This window comes from Neophocaena asiaeorientalis, unplaced genomic scaffold (genome assembly GCF_003031525.2).
Source record: "Neophocaena asiaeorientalis asiaeorientalis breed wild unplaced genomic scaffold, Neophocaena_asiaeorientalis_V1.1 scaffold357, whole genome shotgun sequence".
Lineage (NCBI taxonomy): Eukaryota > Metazoa > Chordata > Mammalia > Artiodactyla > Phocoenidae > Neophocaena > Neophocaena asiaeorientalis.
The window spans coordinates 4,567,244-4,580,512 of record NW_020173270.1 but is presented as its reverse complement, the minus strand read 5'-3'; the positions used below and the strand labels follow the sequence as shown (position 1 = coordinate 4,580,512).

At 57.5% G+C, this 13,269-nt stretch overlaps 1 protein-coding gene across 1 annotated transcript in view; it reads right to left on the bottom strand.

The window, feature by feature from the left end:
* Positions 1-10,620, bottom strand: part of SEMA6B (semaphorin 6B) — an 11,630-nt gene extending 1,010 nt beyond the window's left edge. Inside the window, 13 exon segments of the mRNA XM_024745831.1 lie at positions 1,531-1,670; positions 2,075-2,224; positions 2,461-2,592; positions 3,218-3,435; positions 4,909-4,997; positions 5,488-5,607; positions 5,933-6,023; positions 6,436-6,537; positions 6,927-6,989; positions 7,152-7,212; positions 8,864-8,987; positions 9,127-9,276; positions 10,440-10,620. Coding sequence (XP_024601599.1) covers positions 1,531-1,670; positions 2,075-2,224; positions 2,461-2,592; positions 3,218-3,435; positions 4,909-4,997; positions 5,488-5,607; positions 5,933-6,023; positions 6,436-6,537; positions 6,927-6,989; positions 7,152-7,212; positions 8,864-8,987; positions 9,127-9,247 — 1,411 coding nt within the window. The 5' untranslated portion in view covers positions 9,248-9,276; positions 10,440-10,620.
* Between the last annotated feature and the right edge of the window lie 2,649 nt (positions 10,621-13,269).

Below are 13,269 nucleotides of genomic sequence, written 5' to 3'. Positions count from 1 at the left end.
CCAGGACTCCGAGTTCCCAGGCCTCCTCCCCTCTCCCCCGCTCACCTGTGCAGTCCCCTAAGCCTGAGGTGCTGGCCCCGGACACGTCCTGCTCAAAGGTGGCTCTGATGAGGGCAGGGGGGCAGAGAGGCGCAGTCAGCAGAAACCTCTCGCACAAAGCTGTGGTTGGGGGAGGGGACTCCCGATCATCACGTGGGTCACATACCCGCCCCCCACCTCCCTCGTCCCCAGTACCTGGTGCCAGGGCTGAGGAAGATGCAGGAGCCATCCGGGGCCCAGCCGCAGTAGGGGTCCTGACTGCCAATACAGTTCCTGGAGCAGACAAGGGACCCGGAGGGCAGATCAACCACAGCCCCTTCTGAGGCACCTCTTACTGTCAACTCTGGGAGTTCCCAAGGTACGTCTTAGCGGTGGGGGCTATTTCTTCCCCATTTTACAGATGAGAAAACTGAGGCTCAGGAAAGTTTACTTTTGCCCAAGGGACAGAGCCAGGGTTGGAGCCCAGGCAGGCTTGCCCCTGAGTCTGTGCTTTGGGTGTGTGCTATGGCATCATTATTGCCAAGTCGGCGGGCACAGGGTCAGGTGCTCTCCAGTGTGTGGAGGGCACACTGTGAGTCCAGAGATGTGCCAGTGTTTTATCTGCATGTGATCTTCCCACCCATTTTATTTATTTTATTTGTTTTTTTGGCTGTGCCACGCGGCACGTGGGATCTTAGTTCCCCGACCAGGGGTCGAACCCATGCCCCCTGCAGTGGAAACGCGGAGTCTTAACCACTGGACCCCCAGGGAAGTCCCTCCCACCCATTTTAGAGGCAGACAAACAGCTGTCTCCCTGGTCCCCAGCTTCTGCTCCTGGTGCTCTTAGAAATGTCAATCGCATCCCATCCTGCTCTGCCCATAGACCTCCAGGGCTCCCACCTCACTCCAGGGGTGGGGGAAGGAGCCCAAGTACTCCCCACAGCCCACAGACCCTGCACGACCTACCCCCGGCCCCGTCCCCTCCCTGACCTCTCCTCCTCCCTCTCTCCCCCTCGCTCATTTTGTTCCAGCTATACAGGCCCCCTCTCTGTTCCGCCAACACACCAGGCCCGGTCCTGCCCCAGGGCCTTTGCACATGTTCTGCCCGCTGCCCTGCTCGTGGTTCAGTGAGTCAGGATGCTGTTGGGGCCTGGACTTGAACTTGACTCTCTCCCTCTTCCTGTGCTCACCTCCCCTCGCTTCCCCTGCCCGCAGCTGGCCCAGGAGTACTCACTTCATGCATCCTGAGTGTTGCTGGCAGCGCGCCACGGGCACTCGGACCACACAGCGGGGGAAGGCCGCCAGCAGGCCACCCGAGGCCGCATCCAGCTCCAGGCTCAGCAGCCGCTGCCCTGTCTCGCCACCCCCAGAGCGTCCACACCTGGGGGTGAGCAGATTGATAAGACTCAAGGGGCACGCCCTATCTCCCTGCCCACTGGCCCTGTCCCTTGACCTCTGCCCGGCCTCACCTGTCCGGCCGGTAAGTCTCAAACTCCTCCAGGAAGACACTGGGCCCGGTGGTGCCCGAGGCACTGGCGTTGGGCCAGACAAGGAACTTGAGGACAGTGCCCGCCTCAGAACCCAGGAAGACGACAGTCTGGTTGCCCCAGGGGCCGGCGCCCACGTCCACGGCCACTCGCGTCAGCTGGTACCTGGGGCCAGGGTTGGGCAGAGGTCAGGCTGCCTCCCAGCCCCCTGGGGTCCTGGGCGCACTCAGAGACACCACCCACGCCCGGCAAGGTGGACATGGGCGTGGCTCCAAGGGGGCACATCATGGAGAGAAACACACCCCCAAACCCAACTCCTACCTGGGCCTGCCTGTCTCTCTCCCTGTCTCCCTCCATCTTTTTGTGTCAGATGGTCTCTCTCTTCCTCTCTCTGTTTCTCCCTCTTTCTGGGCATCCCTGGAGCCTCATGCCCAGCTGTCTTGAGTGTCCGGCTTCCCCCTCGTGTCCGAAGTTGGCCCTGTGCCTCCCTCCTTTCCCACCACCCTGGCCAGGGCTCTCCTTCCCACCCAGCCCGGCCACCAGGACCCCGGCCCCGTGTAGGGACTGACCGCATCAGAGTCCGAACAATCCAGGGTGCGTGGCCCAGTGAGGGCACTGCCTCATCCATCAGGGGGTGTGTCTTGACGAAGTTGAGGATCTCGTCCGGGAAGGCGCTGGAGGCATTGTACTGCATGCCGGGAGCTGCACAGCACCCGGGCCTGGGTGGGGACGAGGGGGTGGTCAGGGTGGACATGGAGGCCCCCACACAGGGGCTCTGATTCACCAGGGGACCTGCTGCCCTGCCCAAAGGGCCTCGGTTTTCCCCACCTGCATAATGGGTACAGCTGAACTCGGCAACAGCTATTGAAATAACTAACTGCCTGGAAGTCCAAGCCCTTGGTCCAGGGTCAGGATCCTACCCAGGCACCTGTCTCAGGGTCGAGGGGGCTCTCACCGGGGCCGTGGCACCTGGTCCTCCGGCACGGGTGTCCAGATGGACTCAGGGGACTTCTGCTCACGGAAGCGGCCCTCAAACACGGCAGCCACCTGTGTCATGTCAAAGGCGCAGACGGCCGAGCCGGGGATGCTGTGGGTGGGGGCAGATGAAAGGCAGCAGTGATGTCTCCCAAGTTCCACCCTTGCTCCCTTTCAACCCATTCCCCAGGGAGTTTTCCAAAAATGCAAACCTGACCTGGTCCCTCTTCTGCTCCTTACTCTCCCATGGCTCCCTGGTGCTCTCAGGATAAAATCCAGGCTCCTCCCCACAGCCCATCACCTCCCTGCCCTCATATCCTCTGCTCTCCCCCTTGCTTCCCTCCAAGCCAGCCACACGGGCCTCCTCCCTATGGTTTAAACATAGCAAGCTCATTGCAGCCTCAGGGCTTTTGCACAGGCTGTTCTTCCAACTTGGAATGCTCTTCCCGCTTCTTCCATCTCACAACCATTGATGCCTCCTCCAGAAAGCCCTCCCCGACCCCTCCTCCAAAGGCAGAGGATGGGGATGCCCCCCCCGCCCCCATCTGCCAAGTTCTGGCCAAAGGGCCTCGGAGGGTCAGTGTCTGGCTTGGTGCCCCCTGGCCTGGGACCGAGGCTTCCCGGGAGTCGAATCTTGCCCAGTGCAGGACCCAGGGGATATGTGGTGAGGTAACATGGGAACTCTCCACCTATGCCCGCCCGGTGCTCCCAGTCTGCTCCCGACGGTGCCCGCTGACCTGTTGCTGGGCGTGGAAAAAACAGCAAGGACCACGGGCCGGCCCCCCAGGCTGACCACGCCCGTGACGGCCCGCAGCACGTTGAAGTAGAAGTGGGAGTCCCCTGGCACCGAGCAGTTGAGCCGTGCCTTCAGGAACGATGTCCACTGCTTCTCCAGCACGCGAGGGGAGCCGCCCACGTCATTCTTGCACACCCGGGCCACACGGGACACCACCACCTGGCACATCAGCAGGCGGGGGGGAAGGGCGGGGGCTGAGCCCTGTGTTCTGCAAGGCCTGCCCGCAGGTCGCACTGCCCGCTACCCAGGATGGGATGCAGGAGCCTGGCCCTGGGTCACTGTGGGTGCCCCAGCCAGTCACCTTAGCCCCCTGAGCACCAGATTCCCCAGCGAAATGTGGGGATGACGATGATCACGGTCACCACGACAAGCATAATCATCATCGCTTCCACTTACAGATGACTCATTAAGTACCAGGCACTTTATCCTCCTCATCTCTCACGTTCCTCCCAAAGCTCTACAGAGGAGGGCCTACTGATATCCCCGGGGTACAGAGGGGAAACTGAGGCACAGCAAAAGGAAAGTGACCGAGGCCCAAGGTCACACTAGTGGTAAGTGGCAGTCTGTGCACTTAAATGTCTCCGTGCATTGAGGGATGGGATGGATGTATGGATGGATCAGTGGACGGATGGATGAATTGGAAGGACACAGTGATGGACAGTGAAGATAAGGAAGAAGGAGGTAATCAACTGATGGATGAATGGGTGTGTGGATGGATGGGTGGCTGGCTGGACGGTCGGATGAGTAAATGGCTGTGAGTCTGCATGAATGGATAGATGGGTAGATGAATGGGTGGGTGGATGGATGGATGAAAGGATGGATGGGTGGACAGATGGATATGAGTGTGGATGGGTGGAGAGATGGGTAGAGGAATGGCTGAATGGCTGAATGGAAAGACAGATGAAGGAGGTAATGACAGATCAGTGGATGGGTGGATCCATGGGTGGAGAGAAGGTTGAATGGAGTGGATGAGCAGGTGATGAGGAGGAGATGGGATAGATGATTGGATTATAGAGGGGTGGGCAGGTAGGTGGAGAGCTGGATGGTAGATGGATAGCTCAATGGATGGTTAGGTGTATGAATGAATGGACAGGTAGGTGTATGAATGGATAAAGAAGTCAACGAGTGGGAGGTGGGTGGATGGATATATAGGTGCATGGAAGGGTAGATGAGTGGACGGATGGATGGAGGATGGCTGAGTCAGGGGGTGGGCGGATGGATAGATAAGTGGTTTGATTGGAAGTGTGGGTGGGCTGAAGAACAGATAGGTGGGTAGGTGAGAGGGCGGCTGAGTGGGAGAGTGAGTGGGCAGACAGATGGGCCGTTGAGGAAGGATGGATAAATGATGGTAGATGGGTGGGTGGACAGGTGAACAGCAACGGCACTGGGACTGGAATCAGGGGTGTATCTGACTTCAGACCCGGGACCCTCACCCAGGGCTGCTCCAGAAATGTTTTCAAGCCCCAGGGGCCTGGACCCGGCTAGAGTGGAGGGCCCTGAGGACCAGAGGGACCCTCTCGCCCCAGGTGGAGTTTCATGGAACCACCTCTGCTCCCCACTTCCCGAGATCAGAGCCTCTCAGCTGCATGCCCCACTGCCTGGGCCTCTTTGGGAGGGGAAATAGGGCCCTACCTTTTCCAGGTAGTTAAACTCCATTGCGATCTCCCGGAAGAAAAAGTAGATGTGGCTGCCCCACTCCACCACGTGGACAAAGTAGGGCTCTGTAGGAGACGAGGGGTCGGAACTCAGCCCGTGACAGGAGAAAGGGAGTTTCTGGGGCTGGGAACACAGTAGCCTAGGTGGCTGCTTTTACAATGAAGGGGGGGAACATAAGCTGATTACCCAGGCAAAATAAAAGAGACCAAAGTTCTGGGGGTCTTTTGGAGGGAGTAGGTGTCAGAATCCTAAAATCACCTCGTCTTCTTTCCACAGACAGCAACGTCTACTGTTTTGTCACCTTCCTCCTTCATGTGTTAAGCTGAGCTCCTACCATACCGCTCATGCTGTTCCATTTCAGGTTACTAAGCCACCCATTTCCAGCAGGTTCTACTTTAGATCCAACTTAAATCTTTCCTCTAACTTTATCTTCAAAGAGGCTAGTAGGTTCCAAAGATGAGATGGGAGCTCCCTGCCTGTCTCCTCTGGGACTGTTATTCTGGTGGGGGAATTTGATGAATGTCAGCCCTACCAGGTCTGCCCCTATCGCCCCACCTTTGAACCACTTGGAGTCGTGTTTCACGGTGCGCAGAGTGGGCCGGTCCCCGAGGCTGCGGTAGATGACGGCGTCGATGGCTAGGAAGTCGGTAACGGTGGCTGTGAAGAGCATCCCTTCTGGATGGGGGTGAGTCAGGGGGAGGCAGGTGAGAGATTAGATCATAGAGGCCGGAGGCTGGGTAGGTCAAAACTTGACTTCAAGACTGAGCCCTGAGCCTAAGTGAGCCCTAAGCCCCAGGCTGAGCCCCAACCCTGCCGAGGCCCCGACGTCAGGCTGATCCCCCAACCTCGGCTGAGCCCTGCCCTTGAGATTCTGCCTGTTTCATAGCTGGAGAGATGGTCTCCCAGCCATCTTCTAAATGACCTGACCCCAAGAGTGGAAAATGCCATGTCTTGCTGTGGACTGGGGCCCCATCAGATGGTCAGAGTTGGGGGCACTCACCAGAGAAGAGGGCAACATTGGCGTGTTTGGGGTCGTATGGGCAGCGGGCCATGCCGCTGATGTTGTCCCCGAGGGGCTGCAGTGTGTCCATCTGCGGGGGGGACAGGGACTGAGTGACAGAGCTCCTGTCTATACCTAGCAGCCCCTGGCTCCCCCAGCCACCCCCTCCAAGGGGACTCCTGGCGCCACCTTGGATGTTGTGTGACTTGGTCAGTCATTTAACCTCTCTGGGACTCAATTTACTGATCTGTAATAAACGAGTCTGAATCGATCCTAATTCATCCTATAACTGGTTTGTAGTTTAAGTTGCTGCAGCCTGTACAGGCCTCCTTTGGAAGCCTGCTCTGGAGCTCCGGGTGAGGGGTCTGGGAGGGCGTATCCAGTAAGGCTTCCTGTAGGAGATGATGTGGCCTGGGGATAGGGCATGACCAGTGGAGGGCCAGTGAGCAAAGGCGTGGAGGTTGAACCTGGGGCAGTCACGGCTTCGAAGAGCGACGACTCACGCTGTAGTTGGCACACACGGGGTTGAAGGCATTGGAACCACACACGAAGAGGGTGGATTCGTCCCGAAGTAGAAGCACCTTTACAAAATTTCGACACTCGCCCTGGATTGGGGCGGCGGGAAGAGAGAAGCCAGGGTGGGTGTGGTCACGGGTGTGGGCGGGGTCAGGAAAGAGGCGGGGCCTGCAAGGAGGGGCCAGGGATGTGGGCACGGCAAAATCAGGGGGCTAAACTAGGACTCGGCTGGGGGCGAGGCCATGACTAAGGGAGGGGCCCAGACAGGGAAATAGGGCACTTGACGGGGTGGAGCTATGGCAAGACGAGGGCTAAGGGCACGGCCACGACTGAGGACCACCTTGGGGGTGTGGCCAGGCTCTCGGAGTAGCCAGGGCAACACCAGGGCCCTGGCTTAGAATGAAAGCAGAAGATTTGCCCTGGGGGGTGGCCAGGACGGATTGGGGCGTGGTTGGAGGCGCGGCCAGGGCCCACTTACCTCCTGCTTGCCCTTCATCCGACACACGTTGATGTCGCTGGGGTTGGAGCGCCAGGTCAGCTTCTGGGGACACAGAGAGCTGGTGAGGTGAGCGGGGTCCTTGACAGCCCTAGGAACCCTGCTAGGGAGGCCCGAATCCACCTTGCTCCCCAGCTCAGTGTCTGGGCCCCCTGGCGGGAGCCCCAAGCATTGCCCCCTCCCCTCCCTCCTGCACCCCCTCCTCACCCGCTGGTACCGCAGCTCCATGGACGTGGGGGGCTCCAGCTCCACCCGGTACAGGTTGTCCCTAGAGGAGGGGTGTAGTTAATGAGATCGGAGAGCCTCCCCTCCCCGCCCACTATTCTGACAGCAAACGTGAGGCCAACACGAGCCAAACAGGGGCGAGCCAGCGCCTCTGTCACGTGCAGCTCCGCATGTGCATGCCCTGACACGCCTCCTTGTGCCCTAAAGTGAGCCACGGGTTCTGGCACACCCCACATGCCTTACCACGCCACCTCACGCTTACACACCCCATGGCCTACACCCAACACAGCGCATTGTCTGATGCCTTTACATCCGCTGTCCCCGTCTCAGCACCCCTAGTCTCCCCCAGGCTCTCACCGCTCCCCCCATGCCACAGAAACTGCCCTAATCAAGGTCCCTGGCCCCTGTTAAGTCCAGCGGTCACTTCTCTGTCCTCCTCCCCCTCTCCACAGCGTCTCCCCCGGCCAGTGCACCCTCGTCCTGGGACCTCCATCCTCACTGGGTTCTTGGACCCTGCACTCTCCTGGCTTCCCTCCCACCTCTCCGGGCCCTCCTCTCTCCCTGGTGGGCCCACACCTGGGTCCTCTGGCCTCTTCCCTCCCCCATCCATACCCCTCCTGGGCCGCCTTGTGCACTCTCAGGGCTGGAACCACGTCTCTGCCCGGATGACACCCACAGTCCTGTCTCCAGCCAGGGCCTCCCCTGAGCTCCAGATTTGGGGTCCAGCTAACCCTCAAGGTCTCCACGAGGGGGCTCAAAGGTGTCTCATACTCTGTCTCACGCTCAGCTTGGCCACACGGCACCCTGCCATCCCCCAAATCTGCTCCTGCCCTGTCCACCATCTCGGCTGAGGGCAACTCTATCCCCACGACATGGGAGTCACCTTCAACTCCCTTCTCCTTCCCTCCCAATATGTCACCTCTGCCTTCAGTATCTAGCGAGGGTTCACCCACTTCTCACATCCTCTATGACCACCACCCTAGTTCAGCCCCCATTACTGCCCACCTAGACCAGCATTGTCCCCTCTGCCCTAGTCTAGTGGCTCCTGCCCTCACCAGTACAGTCTGTCCTCCCCCAGCCGCCACCAGAGGGCACCTGTGAGCACCTGAGTCAGGTCCTGTCCCTCCTCTGCCCACAGCCCTCCAGGGTCCCACCTCCCTTGGGGGTAAAAGCTCAAGTCCTCCCCTGCAGCCCACAAGGCCCTGCCCTCCCTGCCCCGTCCCCTCCCTGCCCTCCCCTCCTCCTTCTCTCCCCCTCACTCACTCTGCTCCAGCCACACGGGCCTCCTTGCTATCCCTCCACCATGCCAGGCAGAGTCCGGGCCCAGGACTTTTGCACGGGCTGTGTCCTATGCCCTGACTTCTCCCTCTCCCTCAGATTTCCTTATAGCTGGCTCCTCATCAGTTCTCAACTCAAACGTCACCTTCTCAGAAAAGCCTTTGGGGTGCCACTTCAGCACCCCCTCTAGCACCCAGTGAATTTTGACCAAACAGCTGTCCCTACCTGGTAACACATCATAGCAAGCTCTGGGGTCCAACCACACCCAGAGTTCAGCACCCTTAAAAATCCCACCCCAGGGACACACATTCACACTGCAGCCAAACAACAGGCCCCAGCATGTAAACCTCCCTAAAATGCTACCACCTACTCCCCCACACCTCACCCTGCACACTCTGCCCGACAGTCCCTCGTACCTGTCCCCGATGAAGAGCGTCCTGTTGACCCGCAGAACGCGCTGGATGTTGAGATCGTCGGTGCCCTCTGCGGGGGTCAGGTGTCCTGGCCCGCTGCCCACGAACACGGGATAGTGGTTCAGGTCTGGGGGGAGGGCGAGGAGGGGTGTGATCCAGGGCCAGGGTGAGCCTGGCCTGGTGAGCCCCCGGGGGAGGGGGCAGCAGATCCAGCTGGGGAGCAAGACCCTCCCTTGGGACTCCCCCTCTCCAGGCCCCCCACTCACAGTCCCTGGGGGCCACGCTGAGTGGCGGCGGCTCCTCGGGGAAGAGGCCGTGGGAGCCTCCCAGTAGCAGCAGCAGGAGCAGTAGGGCCGGGCGGGGAGGGGGCGCTCGCGGAGTCCGCATGGCGAGGTCAGGGCGACAGGAGGTGACACCTGCGAGCGAGGGGCCATGCGGTGAGCCGTGTGGCTTGCAGTCCCCATTGCTGCCAGCAGAGGGAGCGCGAGAGCCGCGGCGGCGGGGACCTTCAATTTCCAGAAAAATTCCCCATTGGGGGGTAATCATTTAAAAATAACAACAATCATGGCAACAACAATAACACCAGCACTTATTAATTACCAGAACAACTTTCTGACCACATTTTAGTGAGAGCTCAGGAAACGGTTTCTAACAAAAAATGGATAATCATGAGAATATTTATTTTAAAAATTAAATGATTTTAGATTAAAAATTAATAATAATAACAGATAAACAGGGACTTCCCTGGTGGCGCAGTGGTTAAGAATCCGCCTCCCCAAGAGGGAAGAGATATGGGGACATATGTATAAGTGATTCACTTTATTATAAAGCAGAAACGAACAACACCATTGTGAAGCAATTATACTCTAATAAAGATGTTAAAAAAAAAAAAAGAAGAATCCGCCTCCCAATGCAGGGGACACGGGTTCGAGCACTGGTCCGGGAAGATGCCACGGAGCAACTAAGCCCGAGCGCCACAACTCCTGAGCCTGGGCTCTAGAGCCCACGAACCATAACTACTGAGCCCACGTGCTGCAACTACTGAAGCCCGCGCGCCTAGAGCCCGTGCTCCGCAACAAGAGAAGCCACCGCAATGAGAAGCCTGTGCACCGCAACGAAGAGTAGCCCCCGCTTGCCGCAACTAGAGAAAGCCCACGCGCAGCAGCGAAGACCCAGTGCAGCCAAAAATTAAATAAATGAATAAATAAATAAATTTTAAAAAAAGAATTCTTAGAGTTAAAACACAAAAACCTTAAAATGAAAGTCTCAAAAACCAAAAATTCAAAGGCTCTTGGAATTTTATAAACCACAATCTGGGAACTGCAGTACTTTAGAATAGCAGAATATTCTAGCTGGCCAGGGACCTCAGAGGCCCCGGTAAGTCTAACTTCCTTCCCGATAACAGCCTTTCTGTCCTCTCCTGGAATACCTCTGTGACAGGAGCCTCACGACCTCTTCAGGGGGCCTGTTTCCCGCTCCCGCTCAAGGGAATTTGGAGAAACTTCCAGGTGTGTAGAGTGGAGACCACCCCCCACCCGTCCCAAGTGATGATCTGGTGGGCGGTGTGAACAGAACTCACCCTCTGGAACCCAGCCCTCCACGCCCCTCCCAGAAGGAGTGCAGTCCGCAGGCCCCAAGAAGACACCCGCAGCCTCTGGGCAAGCCCCGTGCCTCAGTTTCCCCGTCTGAGCAGCAGGTACATCTCCGAGCCCTGCCCCCAGCCTTGGGGTGCGGGGATCCCGAACCCGTGGAGGTGGACGCGAGGCGGGAACTTTGGCCCTGGAACGCCTGCCTCTGAGGATTCAGGGCCAAAAAACAGGAAGGCCTTGCGTGGAACAGCGAAGTTTCCTCTCTGTGACCCTGAACTTCCAGGATTTGTGACTCAGCGGACGCCAGGATCTCACGTGTGCGCGGATCTGGCTCTACTTCCTTAAGAGTTTCCTTCCCCGACTCCTCCCCTGCTTAGCAGTCCCGTGGCTCCCAGCGACCCCAGAGCCAGGCCCCAGACACTGCATTCAAGACTCAAAACGGGATCACCATCCCCGCTGCTGCCTACCCCAGCCTACAAGCTTCCTCTTTACAACACCTGCCGGGGCACCCCGTCTCTGGTGTTCTGTCTGCTCTGTTTCTTCTCTTTTTTTTAAAAGATTGATTGATTGATTGATTGATGTATTTATTTACCTGCCGGGGCACCCCGCCTCTGGTGTTCTGTCTGCTCTGTGCCTTCTTTTTTTTTTTTTAAGATTTATTTATTTACTTATTTATTTTTGGCTGCGTTGGGTCTTCGTTGCTGGGCGCTGGGCTTTCTCTAGTTGCGGCGAGCGGGGGTTACTCTTCCTTGCGGTGCGCGGGCTTCTCATTGCGGTGGCTTCTCTTGTTGCGGAGCACGGGCTCTAGCTGCGTGGGCTTCAGTAGTTGCGGTGCGTGGGCTCAAGAGCACAGGCTCAGTAGTTGTGGTGCACAGGCTTAGGTGTTCCGCGGCATGTGGGATCTTCCTGGACCAGGGCTTGAACCCGTGTCCCCTGCATTGGCAGGTGGATTCCTAACCACTGCACCACCAGGGAAGTCCCTAAACATTTTTTTTAACATTGTGGTAAAATGTATAACAAAGTTTGCCATCTTAACCATTTTTAAGTGGCACTAAGTACATTCACATTCTTGTGCAACCATCCTCACCCTCATCTCCAGAACTTTCTCATCTTCCCAAACTGAAACTCTGTCCCCATTAACTTGACTTCCCATCCCCTCCCCCAGCCCCTGGTCCGCACCATCTACTTCCTGTCTCTATGGCTGTGACTCCTCCAGGGACCTCACACAAGTAGAATCAGACAGTATTTGTCCTTTTGTGTCTGGCTTATTTCCCTGAGCATCATGTCCTCAAGGTTCATCCATGTTGTAACGAGTGTCAGAATACCTTGACTTTTTAAGGCTCAGTAATATTCCACTTTGTGGATAGACCACATTTTATTTATCCATTCGCCTGTTGATGGACACTGGGGCTGCTTCCACCTTTAGGCTATGTTGTGAATGGGTGTGCAAACATTTCTTTGAGACCCTACTCTCAATTCTTTTGGGTGTATGTGCAGGCGTGGAATTGCTGGATCGTATGGTGATTCTATGCTTAACTTTTGGAGGAACTGCCATGCTCTTTTCCAAAGAGGCTGCACCATTTTACAGTCCCACTGGCATTGCCCATGCGTTCCAATTTCTCCTGCCAACACTATTCTCTGTTTTTTGATAGCAGCCATCCTAATGGGTGTGAGGTGGTGCTCTGTGCCTTTTACCCCATGTCTTATCAGAATAATTTTTTTTTTTTCTCCTTCCTTTGGTACGCGGGCCTCTCACTGCCACGGCCCCTCCCGCTGTGGAGCACAGGCCCCGGACACGCAGGCTCAGCGGCCACGGCCCACGGGCCCAGCCGCTCCGCGACACGTGGGATCCTCCCGGACCCGGGCACGAACCCGCGTCCCCCGCATCGGCAGGCGGACTCTCAACCACTGCGCCACCAGGGAAGCCCCCCAGGATAATTTTTAACTTCAGAAACTTCAGGACAACAGCTTCCACTCGTGGGCCATGCAGCATTGTGGTGAGGGGAGGGGCTCCAAGGCCATAAGTGTTCAAATCCCAGCTCTGCTATGTACATGCTGTGTGACCCTGAACAGGTCACTCCACCCCTCTGGGCCTCAGTTTACTCACCTGTGAAATGGGTATGGTAGCAGTGTCAACCTCACGGGCCTGTGGCCGGTGTTAGCAAAGTGCCTGGCATGCTGCAGGTGCTCAGCAAATGCTAATTATTATTGCTGTTGCTGTTGCTATATTGAGTATCAGAGGCCGGGCTGGGTGGTTTCCAGGAATTGCTTCATGGAGACCCCTGATGGCTCTAGTACGGTTGGTATAACATTCAGTCCATTTTGCAGATGGGGAAACTGAGGGATTGATTGAGGGGCCATGACCCACCAGAGAGGATGTAGCAGCTGGATTGAACCCAGGGCTCTCTGCTACCAGGATTTTGCTCCTGGGGGTTGAGCGTACGAATGGTCACGGCAAGACCGATAATCACCCGTTCCGCCATCCCTCAACCCAGTGAGGCCAGCAGTTATTGAACACCCAGTTCACAGATGGGGAGACTGAGGCCCCAGGTCGGGATGGGACCTCACGGCTCATTTTTTCTCCTGGTTTTCATAACTTTGTGAAGCAGCAACTCGGGGCTAGAAGGCTGTTCCTGTCCTCCCTCTGTCCACAGCTGCCCCCAGCCCCTCAGAACCACCCTGGGAACCCTGAAACCCAAACTGGGCTTTTCTTACCAGCCCCATTGTTCCTGAGCCAAAGACAAGGGTGTTGGCCTCCCAGTCCCTCCCCTGCCCTGAGGGCCCCATAGCCCAGCTCCCACCCCCTACCTGGTCCCCTGG